The sequence below is a fragment of the Enhydra lutris genome, unplaced genomic scaffold (assembly GCF_002288905.1).
Source record: "Enhydra lutris kenyoni isolate GAN:26980312 unplaced genomic scaffold, ASM228890v2 scaffoldscaffold93, whole genome shotgun sequence".
Classification (NCBI taxonomy): domain Eukaryota; kingdom Metazoa; phylum Chordata; class Mammalia; order Carnivora; family Mustelidae; genus Enhydra; species Enhydra lutris.
This window is the reverse complement of record NW_019154177.1, coordinates 2,890,847-2,915,950: the sequence shown is the minus strand read 5'-3', so window position 1 is coordinate 2,915,950 and position 25,104 is coordinate 2,890,847. Positions and strand designations below refer to the sequence as shown.

General features: G+C 43.0%; 5 protein-coding genes across 6 annotated transcripts in view; 2 read left to right on the top strand and 3 right to left on the bottom strand.

Annotated features, from left to right (window-relative positions):
• LOC111162609 overlaps positions 1 to 25,104 on the bottom strand; it is a 207,498-nt gene that overhangs the window by 58,462 nt on the left and 123,932 nt on the right. The window lies entirely within an intron of this gene.
• The window catches only part of LOC111138542 (histone H2B type 1-A), a 364,628-nt gene that overhangs the window by 301,078 nt on the left and 38,446 nt on the right, over positions 1 to 25,104 (top strand). The window lies entirely within an intron of this gene.
• On the top strand, positions 499 to 8,869 carry LOC111138553 (histone H4-like). Its single transcript, XM_022490572.1, has 2 exons — positions 499 to 799; positions 8,081 to 8,869. The coding sequence occupies exons 1-2, from the start codon at positions 499 to 501 to the stop codon at positions 8,137 to 8,139; spliced, it is 360 nt and encodes a 119-aa protein (XP_022346280.1). The 3' UTR covers positions 8,140 to 8,869.
• LOC111162614 (histone H1t) lies at positions 2,998 to 4,322 on the bottom strand. Its single transcript, XM_022527128.1, has one exon. It carries the CDS (start codon positions 3,646 to 3,648, stop codon positions 3,010 to 3,012), a length of 639 nt encoding a protein of 212 aa, XP_022382836.1. The 5' UTR covers positions 3,649 to 4,322; the 3' UTR covers positions 2,998 to 3,009.
• On the bottom strand, positions 11,486 to 24,953 carry LOC111138543 (histone H2B type 1). The gene is made up of 2 exons (XM_022490561.1): positions 24,549 to 24,953; positions 11,486 to 11,546 (listed from the first exon to the last, which is right to left on the bottom strand). Exon 1 carries the CDS (start codon positions 24,936 to 24,938, stop codon positions 24,558 to 24,560), a length of 381 nt encoding a protein of 126 aa, XP_022346269.1. The 5' UTR covers positions 24,939 to 24,953; the 3' UTR covers positions 11,486 to 11,546; positions 24,549 to 24,557.

Here is a 25,104-nt window from a genome sequence, read left to right as displayed (position 1 = left end):
CTCCAGCATAAAGAAGCCCTTCTAAATGTGTCAGTTTAAAGAAACCGGAGGGAAAGTCCCTTGACCTACAAATCCACCGTCTTTCCCATATGACCTCTACACCCCCCGCCCCCGCCAAGGAATCATTACATAACTTACTAGTTATTAAGTGGAAATAAAATGAAACGTTGAGTGGTTCTCTTTGCTCAGCGGCTTTACCTGATAAAAAAGAACACATTCTACCTGCAAACGCGCCCGGGAAAAAACAACGCAGGACAGAAGAGGAAGAAGCTTTCCAGTCAGAGGAGAGCCATACCTTCTCCTCCTCCAGCGCGCCGGCGCAGAGCGAAGTTTCACCGGCCAATGAAAACATCGATATGTTAATGAGGGCTCATTGCCCCACCCTCCTTTACTGACCTAATTTGGAAAGAACGCCAGAGCACAGCGTTCTCAATCAGGTCCGCAGAAATGCTATTTAAAGGGCTGCGTAAAGACGGCGTTGTCAGTTCAGCGACAATCATGTCTGGTCGTGGCAAGGGCGGGAAGGGCCTGGGCAAGGGGGGCGCCAAGCGCCACCGCAAGGTGCTGCGCGACAACATCCAGGGCATCACCAAGCCCGCCATCCGGCGGCTGGCCCGGCGCGGCGGCGTCAAGCGCATCTCTGGCCTCATCTACGAGGAGACCCGCGGGGTGCTCAAGGTGTTCCTGGAGAACGTGATCCGCGACGCCGTCACCTACACGGAGCACGCCAAGCGCAAGACGGTCACGGCCATGGACGTGGTCTACGCGCTCAAGCGCCAGGGCCGCACCCTCTACGGCTTCGGGGGCTGAGCGCACGTAACCCACCCACCATACTTTCAAACACAAAGGCCCTTTTCAGGGCCGCCCACAAAATCCTTTAAAAGGCTGTTATGCTTAGTAGTCTTAAATTTGGGGTAATATAAAGTTCAGTGGTAGTTGCTTAGCATAAATTTACGGGAGACTAGGTTGGTAGTCGTTTGCGGAGTGCTGTAGTTTTCGGTTATGGGGCGTTTATACCATACTAACGGGGTCGCAAGATTGTTTTAAATGGTCAAGTGCTGGCAAGTGTTTTCAGGACAGAAATGCGTGTATTTAACGCAATAGTGAGCACCCCGACGAAGGTCCTTTACATAACCGCAGAAGCACAAAGCTCTCCGGTCACACCAGCCGCGATTTTGTAAATGAAGGTCCTCTGGGGACAAGTTCTGATTGGATGATACTCGCTGTGGTGCGGCACAATTGCAGAGGGTGGGATTTCAGCACCATTTTCCTGTTGGCTGGAAAGGGTCTAATTGCTGGACCCGGAAGTGGAGGAAGAACCCTGGTTGGTTAACTTTGTTTTTAACCCGATGTATGCCAGGAGCTAAAAAGGTGCGAGGAACAAAGGCGCGCAGGATCTCGGGGTCAGCTCTAGACGGATTCGAGCAGTCCCGGGCACCTGCCGGCTACCAGGCGGAGGTCTGGGGTCCGTCCGCTGCTGGGCGCGGCAGTCGGACGGGGGACTCACGGCCTTCCCCGGTAAGTGAAGCATATTTCTGAGCGGCCTTCCCAATCTGAAAGAAACTGACCGCTATGTCCAAGCAAGACACAGGCTGTGGCTGATTCTATACAACTTTAAACCATTATGTGTATTCGTTTTCCCTTATATAAAAGATCGTCAGAGGCCTAATTACATGAACGAGTTTAGAAAGGCAAAGCCCTAACGAGTTGTAATACAAGCTTGCACATGAAAGAATGCGTTACGTAGTTTTTGCATGGATCTTTGTTCAAGGTTGCTCCAAATACCAAGGCCCAAAATAAGATTAACAGTATGAATTTGACACTTACAGTAACCTTTTAAGAATGCCAAATCCCAAATTAAGTGAAAGCTGAAAAACTGATTTTGCTTAAAATGAGAGAGGCGTTCACTCAGACCCCGAGAATTTCCAAGTTTTTGTGATGTAGCTCAGTTTGGACCCTGAAAACTGTAGCCCCAGTATTTCCGTAAAGGTTTAGTATTTTTCAGCCTGTGGGACACAATCTGGACAAGCCTATCCACTCGTCCTAAAACAGAATTACAATTATGCTGGACTAATTGTATTAAACCAATTTCTTTAATGTGACAATACAGTACTTTGGAAATGATATATGGTATTTCAATATTTTTTTAAAAGATACTATTTGACAGAGATCACAAGTAGGCAGAGAGGCAGGCAGAGACAGTGAAGCAGGCTCCCTGCTGAGCAGAAAGCCCAATGGGGCTAGGACCCTGAGATCATGACCTGGGCCTAAGGCAGAGGCTTAAGCCACTGAGCCACCCAAGTGCCCCTCAATATTCTTTCAACTGTAAACTGAAGGTACTTGATATTTCTATTTTTAAATGTTAAACCCGGGGCACCTGACTGGCTGAGTTGGTTAAGTACCTGACTCTTGGTTTTGGCTCAGATCATGACCTCAGAGTCTTGGGATGGAGCCCCCAGGTCAGCTTCCTACTCAGCGATGAGCCTGTTTCTCCCTCTCCAAAGTCTTCAAAAAGTAGATGGAAAAACTCCAGAAAGATTTAAAATTCCAATCCAAATCTTGTTACACTTCCTATATATTGACCCACAGAAAGCTGTGGACAGTAAGTTCTGGAACCCTATTTACAACAGGACCATGTAACAAGGTCAACTGGAATACAAGCCCTTGGAAAGTCAGCTACATTCCTGCAAAGCTGATCTCTGCTCCAACCTCAACCTACTATGCCTTTCCAGAGAAAAATGGCGGCTACACAAGGCCATGTTCCCTATTTAACTCTACTGTGCAACCTACTTTTGGACAAGGATACAGGATTTGCAAATACTGATAAACCTTTCTAGATCGGTACCTTCTCTGACAGGACCCTACTTCCTACAATACAGTTCACTTAACAGACCACTACACGGTTACACAAGTAAATGCTACTAGAAGTTTTCAGTGTCACGCCGTTTTTTAAGTACTTGAGGTGGCTCTTAAAAGAGCCTTTGGGTTCACAACAGAGCTTCTTTTGGCTTACTTCTTGGACGCCACTTTCCTCGCGTTGGTTTTCTGCTGGCTCAGCTTGGGCTTCCCGGCCTTCGGCTTCTCTGCTCTGGCCTTGCCCGGGCTCTTTCGTGCTTGCTTGCCCTTGGCCCCCAGGGCCTTCCTGCCGCTTCTGGCCGTTTTCTGCGCTGCCGTTGCCCTGGGCTTCTTGGCTTTATTGTTGGTCTTGGCACCTTTCGGGGATTTCGAATCCTTGGATAAAACCAGCTTCTTCGCCTTGGCGGAAGATGGCCTTTTGACCTTGCTCTTAGTGGGCTCAGGAAGTGCCTTCTTGCTGAGCTTGAAGGAGCCCGAGGCGCCGGTGCCCTTGGTCTGCACCAGGGTGCCCTTGCTCACCAGGCTCTTGAGGCCCAGCTTGATGCGGCTGTTGTTCTTCTCCACGTCGTAGCCGGCAGCCGCCAGCGCCTTCTTGAGCGCAGCCAGGGACATGCCTGCTCGCTCCTGGGACACAGAAAGCGCCTCCGTGATCAGCTTGGACACGGAGAGGCTCGGGGCCTTGCGACTAGCGCCTGGCTGGCTCCCCGGCTTCTTCCCCCTCTTCTTTACTGGAGGATTCTCCATTGAAACCAAGGCAGTGTCAGCTGTGGCTGCGGGAGCCGTCTCAGACATGGCACGAAGACAAGCTGAGGGCGACTACGGACCAGCACAAGATGCCGCGCGGCCTCCAGGCCTTATATAGGGCAGGGCGTGCTGTGATTGGTGCATCACCCGGGCATCGCCCCGCCCCTCGAGGGAGGAGCTTTTGTGTTTGTTTTACCCCCAAAAGTTGGATCCCGCACAAATCCTCCTAGCAGAATCGTCCATCTTTCACTGCTGGGTGGTCTGCGGAGACCCAGATTTCACGTGCCTTTTAACTTTTTCATGAAAAACGACTCCGAATGCCAAAACTGTTAGATAAAGCTCTCGATTTTCGGGAAAATTCAAGGAGAAGGAAATAACTTCCTCTTTCCTTGTAAATTTAAAAGGAATTTTGAACAAGGGGTTTACTTCAGCTCTTCTGAGTGGTTTTCTAAACGGTTGGCTTCCAATGGATGGAAAAAATAAATTATTCACACACTGATTTTTATTGGAAATTATTTATGTATGTGAAGGAAGTAACACATCTCTTAAATGTCTCACGGCGTGCTTAGGAGATGCTTATAGAATTGTCTAAAAAATCGCAGAGTACGACTTTATTTGGGTAAACACAATCTAATGAACCATAATCTCCAAGGCATGTGGGTTGTTTGTGACTTAAACCAGTCTTAGGTCCCTGTGGCTTGATGGAGTGAGTAAAGCGACCTAACATGTGATACCTGTTTTCCCCAAATCAGGTCACCTCCATGAGCCGTGTCCTCAACTGAATTTTGCTTCTGGTTTCATTAGGCCAAACCCCAACCCCACCCAACCCCAGTCTACCTCCTAAATGCCAAGTACACACAAAGAGAAAAAGATAGAGTCCCTACTCCCAATTAACTTGAAAATGGGAGTCAGGAAAAGCTCAGTGGAAAACATAACCCCAGATCTCGAGCAGGACTGGGTTGGCCCATGTGCCTGCAAAGCTGTGGGAGAGGAGTTACCGGGATAAGGTCTGGGATGCTTTTTTGGGCTTTTCCTCGGACTTGCCGTAGTAAGAGGTCCAGATGGGAATTTGTTTATCAAGGCCAGACCTTATAGAAGGATGCTGAGAGAGGAGCGCAGTATGGCTGAAGCACAGGCTTCAGCAGAGAAAACCCCAAAAAGACCATCTTGTGGAGATCCCCCATCACCAACCCCCCATGCCTGCATGAGAAGTTTGTTCTTCTATAGGCTGGGGAACGACCTGAAGTTTTAAAGGACAGGATTTGTGTATTGTTCTTGTAGCTGTCTTGGTTTTAGAATTTTCACATAAAAAATAATTATTGGTGGGTCTCCTGGGTGGCTCAGTTGGTTAAGCAACTGCCCTCTGCTCAGGTTATGATCCTGGAGTCTGGGATCGAGTCCCACATGAGGCTCTCTGATCGCCAGAGAGTGTTTCTCCCACTGTTCTCTCTCCTCTCGTGCTCTCTCTCTCATTCTCTCTCTCTCAAATAAATAAATAAAATATTAAAAAAAATAATTATTGGAAAGGGCTCAGTGTCAGAGGTTGGTAGTCTGTTGCAATAGTCTTAGAAGAAAGACAAGGGCTTCACCTAAGGAGACAGTATGGGAATGGAGAGTCTACACTTGAAATATTTCTGAAGCAGAAATCAAATGAGGAGACTTTCCAACTTCTGGTTGCAAAGTGGAGTAGCAAATTCTCTGCCTCTCTCTGTGTCATGGGCACATGCTTACACACACACCTGAAAATACACACACACATTCAGAAAACAATACCAACTTAAGTGCTTGCTTTCTGATGCATTCCAATCTATTTCATTCTTTTTTTTTTCTTTTTTTAATTTGATAGACAGAGATTACAAGTAGTCAGAGAGGCAGGCAGGAGGGAGAGGAGGAAGCAGGTTCCCCGCCAAGCAGAGAGCCCAATATGGGGCTCGATCCCAGGACCCTGGGATCATGACCTGAGCTGAAGGCAGAGGCTCTAACCCACTGAGCCACTCAGGCGCTCCCCCATTTCATTCTTTTAATGCTCGTTGCAAACTACGGGATTGATTTCACAACACACTAAGGCACTAATGTGACCCTCGATTTGAAAAATCTTTCTTCTAAGGGAGATTACAGGTGCATCTCACTGAGGACCCTAGGTTTTAACATGTGTTTGGTTTTTCTGACCCTGTGTGACCCCCGAATACTTGTGCTTAGGGGTCAGGTTGTGAAGTGGCTTGAACCTTATAATTCTAGGCTGACAGAACATATCATTCTATTGCTTTAAAAGTAATAAAGAGGGGCACCTGAGTGGCTCGGTGAGTTAAAGCCTCTGCCTTCGTCTCAGGTCATGATCCCAGGGTCCTGGGATCGAGCCCCGCATTGGGCTCTCTGCTCAGCAGGGAGTCTGCTTCCCTTCCTCTCTCTCTCTCTGCCTGCCTCTCTGCTTACTTGTGATCTCTGTCTGTCAAATTAAAAAAAAAAAAAAAAAAGAATTATTTAAAAAAAAAGTAATAAAGAATTGGAGAATTTAAAAAATTCTTACGTTCCATAATTTAAGATCCAGAGAAAGAACCATGATTCATTCTTTGTATTGGAAATCTAAAAGCTACGACACACACAAACACATGCACACATTGCTTACTACTATGTTAGTCATCATCCCAAGTTTTTCCCCTTCAAAAAATGAAAATGTATAGAAACTAATTTGGTTGTTAAGAAACTGAGTGACAGAAAAGTCATAAAACTCACCCAGGGTCTAAGAGCTAGGAAACAGGAGGCTGGCTTCAAAAGGTTCTAGCTAGTTACAGACATCACTGATGTTGGGTCATTTTTTTTCTTCCTCTTGATATGTTACAACTGCTGTCCATGTAATTACATTTTTATAGCATTTTTTTGTGAGGCCATACTGTAATTTTATTTTGACAAATTTTCTGTTGTGGGAAAGTCAACCTTCTGAACTTTCATGAGGGAAATAATACTGCCATAAACATTTCCTTAAGATCAACTTTTGCTGGCCTCTCTAACTTCTACATAGTAAAACAAGGGAGGCAGTAGCAAGGAAACTAAATGTTTTCTTTTAAAAAAAATAATAAATTTATTCTGTCATGATAGGGAAAGTGTACAGCCCATTTTTAATATTAATTTAACATTCTAGTCTGTTGGGTTTTTTTTTTTTAAGTTTATTTATTCATTTACTTTTTTAGTAATCTTTACACCCAACATGGGGCTCAAACTCATGACCCTGAGATCAAGAGTCACGTGCTCAGAGCCGAGATTTGAGGTGGGCATTACGCTGACCTCCAGAGCCTCTATTCACCTTCCTTGTTTTCTCTGAGCAAACACCTGGAGGTACTTAGTCTGGCTATGTGACCTGAGGACACCTTCTTTTTCTGGACAACTGTAATCTCTCTGGTCCAGGTGTTGCAGGATTTTTCTCCATCGGTTCCCACAGTTCTTGGTCACACCACTTTGAAGAATGAAGAGGTAGAGCAGACAGAGTGGTGGGCAGCAAAGGAAGGTTTATTGAGCGATAGCAAAGTGACAGTACAAAGCTCCCAAGGAGGGAGGGGGCCTGAAGGGGTTGCCCTGTAGTCTGTTGTATAAAAAAAGATGTTTACTCTATATTTCTCCATGTTATATGTGTGTGTGTGTGTGTGTATGTGTGTGTGTGTGAATAAAATAAAGGCATCTACAGATTTTCAGTATGTTCAGTGAGATCAGCAGAATTTCACTTACCAGAACATCTACCCAACATGCTTCTTAGATTTTCCTAGTATCTAGACCTACCTTTCAAAACTGTTAGCCTTTTTCATGTTTCTTCTTTTTTTCAATAGCTATATTTGAACTTTGTTTCAAAGATAGCTTCATCTATCTTTAACAAACATTAGTTCACATTTGACTTCACCTCTTTTTCAACTGATCTCTTCATGTTTGAATCATTCTATTTTGATTGGTTGCTTGTTCTGCTATTAAAGAATTATTTTGTTTGCTTGTGAACAGTTCCATGGTTTGTAAAAGTTGTCTCTAAAATCATCAAGTATTAAATATCAAGTGCAGGTCTGATGTTGTTCCAGGGCTGAGGGACATAAAAATGACAGTTTTTAAATTAAGAAATAAGTATTACTTGGTCTTCAAACTACAGAAATCACCACTTCCCTTATTTGGTAGGTAAGATTTAAATATATGCAATAACAATTATTTGGTGCTGAAATCAATGCGCAAAACAATAATCTGCCCAGGGTTTCAAGATGGAGAGATCTCTGTGAGAGAGGGTGGCAGGAAAGGAGTCCTCAGTTGAGTCAGATGGACCTGAATGACTTGTTCGTCTTGTTTCTGCCCCTCCTTATGAAACAGCACACCTTCTGAAGGAGTTCTAGAAACGTCTCAGAGGAAAGAGGACCAAACTCACCAAAGTCTAAGTAGAAAGCGCTGGAAGCATCTGCCCTCCAAGAAAAATGATTTGCATAATTAGAAACCCACTGGAGGAGCCATTCAGGTAACTTATTTCTGTTCTTCCTGACATTCCCACCTGGCTTATTAGCTATTTATATGTAAACAAAGACACTACTGGTATCATGCTGTTTCTTAATTTGTGACTCCCATGTATAATGCTAACAACATAGACTTCTATCCAAAACCTTTCCATGGATGTTAGTGAGCCAGTCTTTGAAAGTAAGGAGACACAAGCATTAAGACTTGGTGTGAATTTTCTGCTGCACTTTAATACAGAATATGGAGTCACTAGCAAAAAAGCAAGAAGTCTATTTTTTTTTTTTTTAAACTAAGTAGACTTAGATGGTCCATGCCTATTTCCCCTTGATCTTACCCTTTCTTCCAGTCTGGAGCAGAGATTCACCCTCCCGAGGAGATAAAGAGAACCATGAGGTGGAAAATTACATGGAGGATGAAAATTGCACGATTGAGAGCTCAGGATGCTAGAAGAAACCTGTACACTTGGGCAGCCTCGGCTGCTCCCCACCGCCCGTGACAAAGCAGCCAAGCTCTCCTGCTAATGGGGAAGAGCAAATATCTTTCTAGCTAACTGACTACCTCTGGATTTCTGTGAAATTCAGCCCAGTGCATTCTTGAGTCAGTGGATAATACCTTTCCATGAACATGCCATGTTCATGGACCCGGGATTTTTGTCTACCAGGCACGCTACTGAATCGTTCCACAAGAGTGCCTGGTGTGTGGGCGGGGCTTAGCTGTGCAGACCCACTGAATGGGAGGATAGACACATAGTCCATCTAATTTCCACCTGTAACTCCCATGTTTCCTTTATTTTCTTTTAAGATTTCATTTATTTATTTGACAGAGAGAGATGACAAGTAGGCAGAGAGTCGCTCCCCGCTGAGCAGAGAGCCTGAGGCGGGGCTCAGATCCCAGGACCCTGAGATCATGACCTGAGCCGAAGGCAGAGGCTCAACCCACTGAGCCACCCAGGCGCCTCTCTTTTATTTTTATTTTTTAATAAACATTTCAGGGGATCCTGGGTGGCTCAGTCAGTTAAGAACCCGGCTTTGATTTCGGCTCTGATGATGATCTTAGGGTCATGAGGTCAAGCCCCCAATGGGGCTCCACACTCAGTGCAGAGTCGGCTTGAGACTCTCCCTCCATCTCCTGCTGCCCCTGCCCAACCCCCCATAAATAAATAAATCTTTAAAAAACATTTAAAAAAAATAAAGAAACATTTTCCATTATATATCTTTCCACTTATTTTACTTGTCTGACTAGGACCACTCTGAGAGCCTGCTCCACTGCACGTATCACCCTCAATCAATGCTGTAAGGATATCATTAGGCTTTATGTCACTTCCCGCTGGGAGGGCAAAAATGGTTTTGCACACAATTTGCATTTTAGCTTTGCAAGAAGTTCAACATTTTTCATGAGGGAGAAGTCAAAACCTATTTATTTAAGATTAAACATTCACCTTCTGGTGACAAGTCTCAGTCTAATACTGGTTGTGGGAACTTGTGGCCCTCGGCCCTCCAAGGCTATTGTCCGTGTGTGCAGTGGAGGAGCTCTGGCCTTGGAATAAGGACACCTGGGTGAGCTTCCAAACCTTGCTTGTTTCTGACTCTTGTGATTGGGGCCAAATAGTACTTTATTTCTCCTAGTCTTATTCACTTTCCTATTTTTATTTTGTTTTCTTGTTTGTTTGGTTTGTTTATTTTATTTTTTCAGTGTTCCAAGATTCATTGCTATTCACATTCCTTGTCTGTAAGTCACAGCAAAGACACTGTCTTAGTCTGCTCAGGCTAGCAGAAAAAATTACTATAGATGGGGTGGCTTAAACAATAGAAATTTATCTCCTCGTGGCTCTGGAGACTTGAAATCTGAGATCAGAGTGCCAGCACGGTCAAATTCTGGTGAGAGCTCTACATGGCTATCTTCTGGCTCTGACCTCGAATGCTCTTTCTATGCTGCGTGCACACCGGAACTGTCTTTCCCTCTCGCTCTTCTTACAAGCCCACCGATCTAATTTGATTAGGACCTCACTTTTACAACTCCCTAAGCTTTAAATACCTCCTAAAGTCCATCTCCAGATAGAGTCACACTGGGAGTTAGGGCTTCAATGTATGAATTCTGGAGGGAGAGAATGCAATGCCCATTAGACACCTCTCTCATAGAGTCGTTGGGAGGCTGGTAAGGAGCAGTGTTGGTATAAAAGTAGGTTTGGTTCCACACACAGCCAAATACAGTTTATTATCCCAGCACTGTCCCAGGCAGAGGAATCCCTGCTAAATACTAGTTTTCAGTCTTAACCTAAGAGCCTACTTATTCTGCATATGGTGCCATTCTGCGGAATGATTGTGACCATGGGCCACAGTTCATTTCTTATGGGATCTTGGCTAATGAAAACATGGGGGAGAGGTCCCAAGAGGGAAATGACCTTTCAAAAAAAATTGACGGGGGCTTGTCAGGTTAACAATGCTTTAAGGCAATTCTCAGGGTAAATATGCATGCAGTAAAATAGGGATTTTCATAAAATGTTGGGATTATAAATGGGCATGTTCCTTCTGGATGGCAATTTGGCAATGTCTGTATCAGGAGCCTTACAAAATGCGGTGACCTAGTGATTTAGTATTTCTACTTCTAGAAGTCTATCTTAAAGAGATAATCACAGGGGCGCCCGGGTGGCTCAGTGGATTAAGCCTCTGCCTTCGGCTCAGGTCATGATCTCAGGGTGCTGGGATTGTGTCCTGCGTCGGGCTCTCTGCTCAGCAGGGAGCCTGCTTCCCTCTCTCTCTCTGCCTGCCTCTCTGTCTACTTATGGTCTGTCTCTGTCAAATAAATAAATAAAAATCTTTTTAAAAAAAGAGAGATAATCACATATTTAAACAAAGATGTGTGATCTGTTAAATCTCGAATGCATAAAAATGAAACGCAGGGGGTGCCTGCCTGGTTTGGTTGCAGGGCCATGTGACTCTTGATCTCAGGGTCATGAGTTCAAGCCCCCACGCTGGATATAGAGATTACTTTAATAACTTCGAAAAAAAAATGTTTTTAAATGGATCTCAATCTAAATAGCTAATAGCAGAGGACTGTTTATATAAGTAATGATACAGCCACTAAATACTGTTTCTAAGCATACCAACTAGAAAACTATATATGTGGATCTATGGCATGATAACTAAACATGCTTTGTATATGCATTATACGTGTATCCTATGTATCCACATTCATCTATACATATCTGTCATATACATATTAAAAAGATACTAAGAGTTATTTTAATTCTCTTTATATATTTCTCTTTTTACAAAATTCTACAATAAACATTTAATATTTTTATACTCAGAAAATAATATTTTAGCCAGGTTCTTACAGATCCTTCTGTGATTGTTAAAAATCTTTCCATTAATCTTCTTATAGCATCACTTGTTGTTTTACGAGTGAGATGGAACGGTGTCTAGCCGTGGCCGGTGGTGGTAAAGATGTCTAAAACCCATCTGCTCCTCCTGTGAAAAGAGAGAGATTGATCAATTCATTTCTATAATTCATCTTGAACTCTGAGAACAACAGCAATAATGAGGATGGTTAATTTCACTGGGAGCTTGTTCTGCTCCCAGTGGTGTTCTAAGCACTTCATAGATACCAACACACTTGATCTTGTGGCAACCTTATGAGATACCTCTGGTCCTTCTCTCTGCTGTGTAGATGAGAAAATGAAGGTTGAGTTTCCCCGGTGACACAGCGGTTGGATGGTGAATCTCTGTAGTAAGTTCGCACCCTCTAGCGCTGGAGTCTATGTATCCTCTTAAACAAAGGATGAATATGGTCCAGCCAGTGTCCTTTACATCTGAGTTAAGTTTTTTTTTTTTTTTTAAGATTTTATTTATTTACTTGAGAGACAGAGAGAGAGAGAGAGTGCGCGCGCAGAGCAGGGAGAGAGGGAGAGAGAAGGACAAGCAGAGTCCCCATTGGGCCGGGAACCCCACTTGGGAACTCAAATCCAAGACCCTGGGATCATGACATGAGTTGAAGGTAGACACTTAACCGACTGAGCCACCCAGACGCCCCTGAGCTAAGTCTTGAAGGGCAAGTAGGATGTCAGGTTAGAGCTCTTCACAAAGGAGATGCAGTGACAAAGGCCAGGCCGTGCACACTGTCTAAGGTGGGGTGCTTGGGGTGGGCCACAGCTCTAAATGCCTGTGAGGGGCGAGGAAATTCCTTATATAACCACAGTTAGAGTTCAAGCTTGTTATTCCCACATGGAGCAGCTGAAACTGTGCCCAGAAGCCACCCTTCTCCCAGCTGCTCATCCCTTTGGGCGGCTAACAGATGAGGTCATCCCCCATGAGCTTTTAAATAAGTCAGATGAAACATATCTGATGGAAATGTACACAAATAAAGGCTTAGTCTACTTCTGGGGTGTTCTGAAATGCACTTTTCCTCCTCCTCTTGTCAAGCAAGCAAAGGCAAACCTGATTTTATCCCCTGCAGGTGTCCAAATCCCATACAGGAAAAGGTACGGAGGGTTTGCTTATTAGGGAATTCTCTTTTGTATGTCTGGACTGATGCGTTCCTTAGGCAGGGAGATACGGGTTCCTGTGGCAAGTGTTTGCATGCCTGGCTAATCTCAGGACCCATGATTATAACCCATGCTTGACACAGCTAACACCCCAGTGATCATTTCGCTTCCCAAAGACAAAGATTTGTGCATCCTGCTTTGTTTGTACTTCTAGAAGAGCAATCGCCATCATATTCAGGTAGGTTCAAAGCAGAGCCTGCTGGGGGGGGCGGGGGAAAGCGGTCCTCTCCCTTTAGCTGGCGAGGGGCAGTCTCCCCCACAAACGATGACTCAAGACGTGACCCCTGATGTTCCCATAGGGAGTTTAGCAGACTCACTGTCACTTCAGATGTAGTGTTCTTAACAATGATGCATGCCACGGGTTGTCTTAAACCCCGTGGAAAAGGCCCCCAATTTAAAGCCTATGCTAGAGGAAACCACGGCTCTCCCTTTGGGGGCTCACGCTCACACATGACCTCACAAGTTCACGCTCGAATGAAGACACTGATGAGGGTAGCAGAGAACGAGTGACAGGTACTGGGAATACTCCGCAGGTGCAGAAGGCCGTTGGTTTCCCCGAGTTCCTTCATTCCAGGCTCATCTTCAAGGGCTTCGGCCCTCTCCGCTTTCCGGCTAACACATTATCGTTCGGGAATTCACTGAGTTAATAGAGTACATTTAGGATGTTCCTGGCACACACTTCGTGCCACCCCAGTGTTAGCAACTATTGTGATAAGTGTTTTAATTCATGAAAATATAAATATTACATTTGCTGCCGCCCCTGACCTGCCTTTCCCTGATGTACTAGGTGACTCCCCAGAGTGTTTCTTCCTGTCTTGCATCCTATATAATTATGTATGTAACTACCCTTTGTGATCTGTCTTCTGCAGCCAAGATGAAAGGTCCAAGATGGCAGTGAGTTGTCCCTTTTCAAGGGGACAGTTGCTGAAGGTGGAGCGACAGAGCCAAGGATAGTCCTTCAGGGCTGGAGCAGAAAAGGAAGACTTCCCCTTCATATGCCACCCCAAGACTCTGTCCTCAACCTTTCTGTGCCGGACATTGTCATTGGCTGGTGAAAAGCCATTGTGGGGCTTGAAGGGACAGAAGGGACAGAGGAAGTGGGCGGCAGTGGAAGAGAGGGGGGGGAAAGGGAAGTGGATCTTGGGGCTCTCGAGAGCTTTCTTGCTCTACCTCCATCAGCTCCTCTGTCTGCCGGCCGGATGTGGAGGCTCCAGCAGAGATCTCTAAGACCCTAGGGTCTGTAAGGCACAAGCTGGAAAGAGTCGTCCCTGAAAGACATGGAGCCACGCCCCATCCCCTTGTGGCGGCGCATCATATGACATTTTGCAACAGATTGAGGACCTTCTGTCTTGGCTCACCACTAAGTTTTGGGCATCTGCTCCATAGAAGAGAAAGTATCACAGACCTTGCTTTGACCTGAGGCTTGTCTAGTGAAACAGACTCAACACTGCCCTTCACAGTAGCACCTTGATCCTAGATCCAGTCTCCTAGGCAATGGTTAGCAACTGTCAGAGCTCCCACCCCACACATGGGCTCCGCTCGCACTGGGGCCGCCTGCTCAGAATTTCATTCCCGGGCTCATCATCGTGGTCCTTCCTCGTCGTCCTCACCACTTTAATCCTGGTTCTTTTGCTTTGGGTTTTTTTTTTTTTCCACAACACTTGCCTTCCCACAGACCAGATATTTTCATTATTCATTGTTTTCCAGTCTCACCTCCTAGAGTCCTAGTTCCCTGAAGGAAGGGATTGTGACTTTGTTCAATGTTATATGCACGCGTGAACTTGGCACATAGCAGGCATTCAAAACAATTATTGAATGAATTGACTCATTCAATCATTTATGCGTACTGACTATGTGCCAGGCCCAGTCACAGCCCCTGGGGATACCGTGTGACCAAACCAGAGCCCAGAGACTATCGGACATGTAGTAAGAATTAATTGCAAACGGAGCAAGACGCACACTGAACGATTGGGAGGGTTGGTCCGAGGGGAGGCAAGGGGCAGGAGGATGTCTGTAGGATGATGAGGAGGAGTTTGCAAGGCAGGAAGGAGAGGGAAAGAATCAAAAGATGGAGGTCCAGCATATGTGTGGGGTGGGGAACCAGAAAGCAGGATGTGTGCAAATCTGCTGTGATCCAGATCATAAAAAAACGGGGGGAGAAGGATGTCCCAGACACTGGGTAGGGACAGCACCTGCCAAAGTGTGTTTCATGGATTTGGAGAATCCTGAAGGCAAGATAAGCAGCTCCTTCAACCCCATTCCAGACCCGCCACGATGTCCTAGTTCACACGCTAGCAAGACAGAGGACCCCTCACCCCTTCCCCTCATTTCCAGTTGATTAAAAATTCTGATCATTTTAGGGCAGTGAAAAAAACAGTGTGCTATTATAACAATGGGTAGCTGTCATTATACATGTGTCCAAACCCAGAGAATGTACGACACCAAGAGTGAACTGCAATGGCAAACTATGATCTTTGCGTGATTGCGATGGGATGGGTCGTTGTAGGTTCATCCTTGGGTGAAACAGAAGTACCATTCTAGTGAGTGGTGTTGCTAAGGTGGGAGGCTTTGCGTGTGTGGGGATGAGGGTACATGGGAAGTCTGTACCTCCCTCTCAATTTTGTTGTACACCATGTATAATTTAGACTGTAGGGGAAAAAATGCCAAATTCACTTAGGCGTATTTATGTCTAGAACTGACTGGGCCAAATTCTGTCTCTGACCCTTAGAGCGGGGCTGGATCCCGTGACTCATGAGATCACAGCCTGAGCCAAAACCAAGCGTCCATTGCTTAACCAACTGAGCCACCCAGGCGCCCCAGTCAGCATTCTTTTTATATCAAATCACTTGTGAAATTCCCATGACTTAAGGAAAACAGGTTTTTAATCAAGATCTTCAGTCATCCGCTGCCCTTGGGGCTAAAGGTCGAAGGAAGGTTATAAATGAAACTTGGCAAATATCAGCAGACCCTGAGAACCTACCATGTACACGTCACTCTACAAAGTGCTTTCTATGCATCAAAGATCTCCGATCTTCACCAACATCTAGAAGGTACGTGTTATTACCATCGTCCTCAAGACACAAATGAGGACATTGAAGCACACAGAGAGGAAATGTGGGTCAAATTTGGAGGTTCCATCTCTAGAGACCACAATTTTTTCCTCAGGGAGTCATCTCACTGGCATGATACTGTTTCTGGGACAAGTATTTTGTATTCGTGGTTTCATTTAATCCTCACCCCATTTTCATGGGTGAGTAATTACGACCACCTTACAGGCTCAGAGTGGTGGGTTTGTTAAACAGTAACTCAAAGACATTTAGCTAATTAATAGCACACTGTTTTCTTATGTACAGGTATGCCAAGCAATAGGAAAATTTCATCCAACAAAGTCCAAAAAAGGTGATTATCTAACAGAGGGGAGAAAAAGCCTACAGAATAAGAACGAGATGTCATGTTTGTGCATTATTTTTAGTATAGACAATCTATTCTAATGTAGACTAACGAGCCCTTTAAAGAAAACAATTAGTGATTCTTTAGAAACTCTCCAGTTCCTAAACTCTGGGAGCATGTGACAGGCTGTCTCTGCATAATACATTCTTCCAACCCTCAATCAGCATGTCCATCCTGGGTTGGCCATATCTTCACTCCTTCCGTCATTGGACTTTCTCAACTCCCCCACATGGGTCAAAAATGTTGTTAGGGCAATCACAAATATAATAAGAAGAATCTGAAGTCCATATAGTCTCCAAGTACTTATTTGACATGTCTTATGTAGAAGAATAGTTCTCAAATATCATTTTGATGTATTTTAGTTAAACAAGTATCATATTTCCTAATCATTGTTTCAATTGTAATTTGAGCCATGGTCAGAAATAAACCATGTAGCACCTCTTGTTTAGGAAATTTTAGTCAAGGTGTAGAGGTCTAGGCTCTGAAGAATTTATTTTATTTTATTTTACTTCATTTTATTTCATTTCACCTCATTTAATACTAGGGAAGATGAAATTCAAACTCTAATCATTGGAAAGACTGATAATGGAGAAAAAGACAAAACGGCAACACAGGAGGAAAAAGAAGGAATGGTGGTCTACTCTAGTTCTCGTCTTGATCCGTAGAACCTTAGGAGAAAGATTCCTACTTCCAGAATTCTGGAGAACTTTCAATGAGTCTCAAGATTGTGTTTCCAAAGAGAATGTATATCCAAGTGGTGAGATTCTAAATGTGTTTGCAGTGAGAAGCAAATATCCATCTGTCCTGGAGTGTAAAAGCAATATTTTTAGTTAAAAGGACTAGAAATGGCCCTTTATATCATTGTTATGAAGTTGACTTTTCTTTTCTTTTCTTTTTTAGAAAGGCAGACTGCCACATACAGGGCCTTATTTGGATATGTCTGGAGTCTTGGAAGCTTGACTACCCTACGTTCTCCTACAAATGGACCTTGAGAGCTTGTTTGGAGGTTCCAAGAGGAAGCACAACTACTCCTATACCCTTGACCAGAGAATGGTCCTCCTCTATCCAGGAATCATTCTCCTTCACGGAGCACACAGCTTCCAGGAGGGACGCACATGGAACAGTGAGGGAGGAAGGGGACACATGCCAACCAGCCAGATCAGCCAGGTCAACCCTGGTGATCAGTGCAGTGACAGATGTCACAATCCAATCACCCTCACATCCTGTAGCTGACACTTCTTTAAGTCTTTAATCATATAATTTATAGAAGTGTGTCTGGTGACATCTTTTCTCCAAATGTAGCTTCCATTTGTTCAATTATGCTAGTGTGGGGAACAGTTATTGATAATATCTGACAATATCAGAAGGCCCTAAAGCAAAACATGTCAAAAACCAAGTTCCATGGATCTTTTGGTACAATTTCAAATGATGAGAAGTTACGAGAATCTTTAGGTAGGGACACATTATCATGATTATTAGGATAAGGAGTAAAATACGGGCACTGTAAATTTAAGTTATTTTGGGCAAATTTTAAAGTGTCTTGTATTATCCTCTTAACAGGTAGCAGATGATACAGACTGACGTGATCTGTCCAATAAGAATACTTTTGTACAGATTTTTGAAAGTATTTTACCCATGATCTCAGTTCTATCATTTACAAGTAGTAAAGGTGTTACCAGGTGGGGAAAAAAACCCCTGTTTTAACAATAACATGAAATTGATTTGTTCACATGGTTCTTGAGGTAGGTTTGAGCCCTGCTTCAGCTTTATAGTTTTGAAATTTATATTAATTACAGATAACACAAGGGTCAATCACTTGTCCAGTCTTTGGGCTAATCAACGTATTTGTAAAATTTGAACTGGTTGGTGATAATCACTGGAGTTATTTTTATTTACATGATTATAAAGTCTGGAGATGGCTAAGCCACAGAAGCGGTATGAGAGATTTGTGATAGTCAATTTTTATCGAAGGGCTGGTTATACTTGATTTTATTTTTAGAAATCAGACTAGACAATTGGTATAGTGCTGATGGTGAGGAATCCTTGAAAGGCTCTTTTTTGCATTGCAATTTGGGTATTTTCTTTAGCATTAGGTTTAATTTTAACTACTCAGTTTTTCTTTGGTTGCTCCTTTTCCTCTCATGAGTACTTACCCACCCCCAGCTCCCACCCCAATATTGACCGAGGCGTCTGCACAAGTTAGAAATCCTGTTTGTTTTCATACAAGTGAAAGCAAATGAACAACCGCCAGACATATCTATTTTAAGTAAATATGTCAACTCTTGAGCCATGAGTGAAGTAACATTCTCAGAACTGACCTGTAGACTGAGTTATTGGTTATAGAGAATAAAGTGAAAACATAACAGTAAAATCTACTTGGATTATTCTTCAGGGACAATTAATTACCAAATAATATGGCAAGGTTTTAATTAGGGTGGAATGTCAGACAAACTGGCTAAAACAAGCTTAGTGTGAGAAGAGTTGTTAAAAAGTTATGGGATTTAATTTGCAACATGGTGGATGGAACTAGAGGGTTTTATGCTGAGCGAAACAAGTCAATCAGAGAAAGACAATTATCATACGATTTCACTCATATGTGGAATTTAAGAAACAAAACAGAGGATCAAAGGGGAAGAGAGGAAAAAAAATGAAACAAGACGAAACCAGAGAGGGAGCTAAGCCACAACAGACTCTTAATCACAGGAAACTAACTGAGGGTTGCTGGAGGGGAAGGGGGTGTGGGGAGGGGGTAACTGGGTGATGGACATTAGGGAGGGCACGTGATGGATTGAGTACTAGGTGTATGTAAGACTGATGAATCACTGACCTCTCCCTCTGAAACCAATAATACATTATACGTTAATTAATTGAATTTAAATTTTTTTTTAAGTTATGGGATTTACTCTTATCAGAAGGAAGTTGAAAAGCTGGATTTAGATTGGAACTTTTAAGAATTACATAAAAAGCAGACTGTATCGTGATTTGACAATCAGTATTTGAAAAATATTGAAATATTAAAATACGAAATACACCTGATAAATTTATCATCCCTCCTTTCCTTAGATTGTGGGAATAAATTATTGGCTCGCCATGGCTATCAGGGAAGCCCCAGGGATATTTTTTGGTGTAAAAGATGTCTTAACAATTTCACTATTTTGTACTTAGACCTGAATCTAGGATACGTTAAAAAAAATTTGTCAGAGAAAGCTGGTTATTACATTAATATGTAAACATAAATCATAGCTATATAAAAACAAGAAAATGGTTGCAGTCATATCTTAGAGTGAAATGTAAAACACAGCATAAAGTGATCACAGCAAATTCTTTGAGGTGAGGTCAAGCACTTGTTAGAAATGATTTCAAGCTTGGCAAAGGCACAAAAATATTTCGAAAGTTCCATTTGAATCCTGAATTTTTCTCTTCCTTAGACTGTTTTTTGTTTGTTTTTTAACCAATCCTAGTAAGCCATTCTGTGCTTGCGTTTAGATATACGCAAACCAACCACAGATAAACAAAATGATAAATTCATAGAATGATACATTCAAAGCCTATGACTTTACTTGTAAAGAATATTTCATCAGCATCAAGAAAATAACACATATTAAACTGAATTTACTACATTAACAAACTGTAACAACTTCCTAATAAATGAAGAGACTAAACGTAGCCACTGTCTTGTATGCATATCTGTGTTTCTCTGAAGCTATAATAATTAACAGGATCAGAACTGTATGTGTTAACAACAGCCCTTAAAAGAAGCAGGTGATTTGTTCCCTCATTGGCCTGAGGAAACTGGGAGCAATCCCAGTCTGCCAGGGCCTCTGGGCCAAGCGCACTAATTACATTTGCTTCTACAGATTTAAAGTGGCAAAACCAAACCTATCTAATTCCATTCTCCTAAGACATCTACATGTTCTCTAACTTGTTTATCTAGCATCATTCTAAACTGTGTAAAAATATGAGCCTTGCATAGGTCAGTTTTTAGGGATGCATATTTTGCACCCTCTGATTTAGAAATTGTCTAGGCATCCGAAGATTGGGCATTAATGTACTCAATTGGATAGTCATCAAAATTCTCAGGGTTATCTATAGATTATGAATTCACCATTTAAGCTGACGCACTGAGTTTTTGTGATTGGATGCAATGTTATAAACATCACCTGTTTTAAAAATGATATGATCTGGGGCACCTGGGTGGCTCAGTGGGTTAAGCCTCTGCCTTCAGCTCAGGTCATGACCTCAGGGTCCTGGGACAGAGCCCCGCATCTGGCTCTCTGCTCAGTGGGGAGCCTGCCTCCCCCCCTCTCTCTGCTTGCTTCTCTGCTTACTTGTGACCTCTCTCTGTTTGAAATAAATTTTAAAAACCTTAAAAAAAAAAAAGAAACTACATATGGGGTGCCTGGGTGGCCCAGTGGGTTAAGCCTCTGCCTTCGGCTCAAGTCATGATCTCGGTGTCCTGGGATCGAGCCCGCAGGGAGCCTGCTTCCCTCTCTCTTTCTCTGCCTGCCTCTCTGCCTACTTGTGGTCTCTGTCTGTCCAATAAATAAATAAAATCTTAAAAAAAAAAAAAAAACTACATATCATGAACTAAAAAATTTAAGTTGTTCAAAAATAATAGAGACGTTCTCTTTTGTTTCTAAGCCTATAACCTGTTAACTAAAACCACTAATTAAATTCACAGTTAAACTTTCCTGTTTTCTCTGAGTTACAATTTAAAGAGGAAACACATTTAAAGCATCAAGTGAAGTTTTATTTTGATTTGAGGTTCTATTTCTTTTCTTTTAGCTTTTATTTAAATTCCAGTTAATTAACATACGTGTTATATTAGTTTCAGGTATGTAATATAGTGACTCAACACTTCCCTACATCACCGAGTGCTCATCACAGCCCATGCCCTCCTTAATCCCCATCACCTATTTAACCTAGTCCCCTGCCTACCTCCCCTCTGGTAACCATCTGTTTGTTCTCTAGAGTTAAGAGGTTTTCCTCTCTGTTTTTCACCTATGATTCTTTGTTTTGTTTCTTAAATTTCACATATGGGTGAAATCTTGTGATAATTGTCTTTCCCTGACTGACCTATATCGCTTAGCTTGATACTCTCTAGCTCCTGGTTTCTTTTGCTTTAAGTTGTGTTTTTTAGTCTTTATATAAGCCATTTAAAATTTAAGTTTGCCTTATAAGTTATTAATTTCCTGATGAGGTAGAGTGGACAACTTGCTCAAAATTGTTTGTATTCATAAAACAAAATATTCTCAATCATTGTGCAAGTTAGAGGAGCTAATTGTGAAACCGGAATAAAATCTAAAGGAGGTAAAACTGATGTGGGAAACAAAGGCAGAAGAAAAATTATTAAATTGCTTTACTTTCTACAGCCCATTGACAGGTCCTTAAAGCAGGCAGAGTGACATTTATCTAGGGACTCAGCTGCCTCAATGTTGACACTTTGCTAAGGGCAAAAGGCTATCCTAGCTGGACACCCAGGACCCTGTAAGCTTATGTTAACATGTGAAAATTCTTTTGGAAACTTCCTTTATATCTACCCCCCAATGTACATGTTGGCAATCATCCCCCGAGCTGATGACCCACTGATATACTTCTGAAGGGTCTCATGACTCAGGTCCTATTAGACACTAATAAATGACCTTTTCCTAGCAATAGCGAGCCCCTTTGAGGTCCTGGAAAACTTGCTTCCAAAATTCCTTAGAGACTTACGCTACTCCTAACCCCCTCCCAACTTGAAAGTATATAATGAACCACTCCTCATGACCCCATTGCTGCTCTTTCTGCCCACGGGTCCTGTCCCTGTGCTTTAATAAAATCCCCTTTTTGCACCAAAGATGTTTTAAGAATTATCTCTTGGCTGTCAGCTTCAAACCATAACATCTTTCCTACAACAAAACCAGGACCACAGATTTGTTGATCAGTTAAGAGAAAAAAAAAAAGAAGAAGAAGAAGAAGAATTAAGAAAAAATGTAACTGGACTCCCAGGTAGCTCAGTTGGTTAAGCGTCTGCCTTCAGCTTGGGTCATAATCCCAGGATCCTGGGATCGAGTTCTACATAGTGCTTGTGCTTCTTGCTCAGCGGGCCATCTGCTTCTCCCTCTGCCCTCCCTCCTACTCATGCTCTCTCTTTCACGATCTCTCTCTCAAATAAATAAATAAAAATCTTTAAAAGGAAAAAAAAAGAAACAAATGTAATTAAGACCAGAGATCTCTCAGCAAACACCATTGTTGAGAATATGAGTAAATTCTCTGATACCCTTCTAAGTGTTGTAGGAAATTCTACTTACTTTCCAGTGCCCTAGCTCTTACAACACATTAAGATTTAGTAACTATTAATGTCTGTTTTATAAGAGTACTGGAAGCCTTCTCTTTTTATCTGACTCAGTAATCTGATTTATAATACCATGTTTCTTCTCTCTTCTCTCTAATCTTACTTAGAAAACCTGAAGGGACAATTGCTTGGAATTATTAGATCATTCACTTTAGAGGCTTCTGCAGAGCAAGGGACAGGCTTCTGCAAGCTGGAAATTTGGTTAACTGGTTTTCTTTCTTGTCATTAGTCTCCTGTAAGGCCTAACCACTCAAAGTCAAAGTTATTACAGTTTGTCCTTTTTTACTTGTATTATCTTTGAGGCAGGAATCCTGTTTTTGCAGATGCTGACAACTATTTGGATACATAATGTGTAAACACAAGAAAAGACCACTTTGAAAGGAGGAAAGAGACTCATCTTTAATTTTGGGAATCCACAGCACGCAAACACAAAACACCAAACCCAATGGATCACATTAAAGGCCAGAAAGAAAATTACCAACTTCCGGTTTATATGCTTTGAAACGCCAGAGAATATCAGAATCCCCAGACAAACACAAACAACCCAGAAAAGATTAACAAGTGCCCTAGAGTTCAGACTGCCTGTCCTCTGCCACCAATAATCATTTCATGATCTGACATAAAACCACTAATGTGTAACCGATCGACAGAGTGCACTCAGAATAAAAGCCAAAATAAGAAACAAATTTAGGCAAGAACACATTTCAGCACGCAGGAGCAGAAGGCAGATAAGCATAAAACTCACACTGCCCAGGGCTGGACAAGAAACTTCTTCAGGTCACACATTTCTATTGATTCCTTGGCAGGACTTAGGTAAACAATGTCTTGGTGAAACTTTATAAATAAATGATCAAGTTGTTAATGATTAGCCTGCCCTTCACTTGTATAGAAAGGGGAACAAGCTACAGGATTACTCCATCCAACACAGGCAAATCAGAATTTATATGAGACAAAGGGAAGAAGGAAAACAAAAATAAAAACAAAAACAAACCAAAGACCTTGTAATCAGCCTGAGTAATAGTGAACCTGCACATTTTTGGGGTAGCCGGTAGTTGGCAGTCTGAATTGGACCATCAGTCCTTCAGCAGGTTCACTAGACACATAGAAATTAAAAAAAAAAAAAAAAATCCAATTTCAGTTGTTGAAGGACTCTGGAAGACTTAGTTTGGCTGAGGAGCTAGTGTGACTAACATCTGGAACTGTCCTGTTTTTGCATTTCTACCTTAACTATGTCAAAACGCTTCCAAGTTAGGCAACCAGAGCTGTGCTCCAATGCAAGCTGGTCTAAGGCCAGGCAGGCCTTTAATATTCTTCCCAAATGTTAATTAAAACCGCAGGTATAAGATCATGAGGCCCTTATGTTAAGTAACTTGGTAATCTATATCATGTTTCATCTAAAATTGTACAAGTCTGTGTTCTTTTGTAACAGAATTTATTCCCTGTGTTTTCCCATGTTTTTAATGGAAAAAGCAAACTTCACCGCTAAGTACTGAAATGTGTTCCAGAACCTGGATAAGACAAATGGAGAAGACTGCTTCTTTCACCTAAAAATCTTTGCTTGGAGCAAAGCTCATGAGTAAAGGGATTAAACTGTAACTTCCCAGGCTGCGCTATTTGCTAAATTAAAGTTCTCTAGTGGGAGATTTTGAGTATGCCAGGTTCAAAAGCGTCTTTCCTATCCACTCAACCTCGGATCTCCGCCGCTAGTACTTTACCTACCTTAAGTTCAGCCGCCCTTGGAAACAAGCAAGTTAGCCAGCAACTTTGAGCAGAGGTCTAATAAAGCCATGGGTCGATCCTGACTGTTTAACATAAGCCACCTTTAAAGATCATAAATTTCTGTGCTCAAATGAATCAGACCAATTATGGCAGAATTTGAGAATGGAGACTCAGAACAGCATGGGTTTTCACTAAGATGGCCCCCGAGAGCATGAAATAATAGGATATTAACTTCCGCTTCGTATTGTCTTAACACCCTTAAGAGAGACTAGTAATTCCTTCTCGGGCAATGATTTTCTAAATAAGGTAGAATACTTTGTCCCAAGCCAATCATGCACAATTCTGTGTTGGATTACAGCGCTCTTAGTGGAAATGTGGGTGGCTCTGAAAAGAGCCTTTGGGGTTGGATGACGACAGGACGCTTACTTGGCAAGTTCACTTGGAGCTGGTGTACTTGGTGACGGCCTTGGTGCCCTCGGACACGGCGTGCTTGGCCAGCTCCCCGGGCAGCAGCAGGCGCACGGCCGTCTGGATCTCCCTGGACGTGATGGTCGAGCGCTTGTTGTAGTGCGCCAGGCGGGACGCCTCGCCCGCGATGCGCTCGAAGATGTCGTTGACGAACGAGTTCATGATGCCCATGGCCTTGGACGAGATGCCCGTGTCGGGGTGCACCTGCTTCAGCACCTTGTACACGTACACCGAGTAGCTCTCCTTGCGGCTGCGTTTGCGCTTCTTGCCGTCCTTCTTCTGCGCCTTGGTCACCGCCTTCTTGGAACCCTTCTTCGGGGCCGGAGCGGACTTGGCTGGTTCAGGCATTTTAAAACGTCAGAACGCCCGAAGTGAAGTGAAAGTAGGAAGCGAATCTGTGCTACTTATAGGGCTTTTATGCTAATGAGGGATGCAGACAGCGTCCTAGTTCATTGGAAGACAAGCAGCGAGGCTGTCATCCATGGGCAGAACTATGCAAATGAGGTATGGAAAT

Bases quoted from the DNA above. Each gene is read 5' to 3' on its own strand.
- LOC111162614 (XM_022527128.1), bottom strand. From the start codon at position 3,648: ATGTCTGAGACGGCTCCCGCAGCCACAGCTGACACTGCCTTGGTTTCA.
- LOC111138543 (XM_022490561.1), bottom strand. From the start codon at position 24,938: ATGCCTGAACCAGCCAAGTCCGCTCCGGCCCCGAAGAAGGGTTCCAAG.
- LOC111138553 (XM_022490572.1), top strand. From the start codon at position 499: ATGTCTGGTCGTGGCAAGGGCGGGAAGGGCCTGGGCAAGGGGGGCGCC. The intron at 800-8,080 runs TCGGGGGCTGAG...GGAGCCATTCAG, and splicing joins GGGCCGCACCCTCTACGGCT to GTAACTTATTTCTGTTCTTC.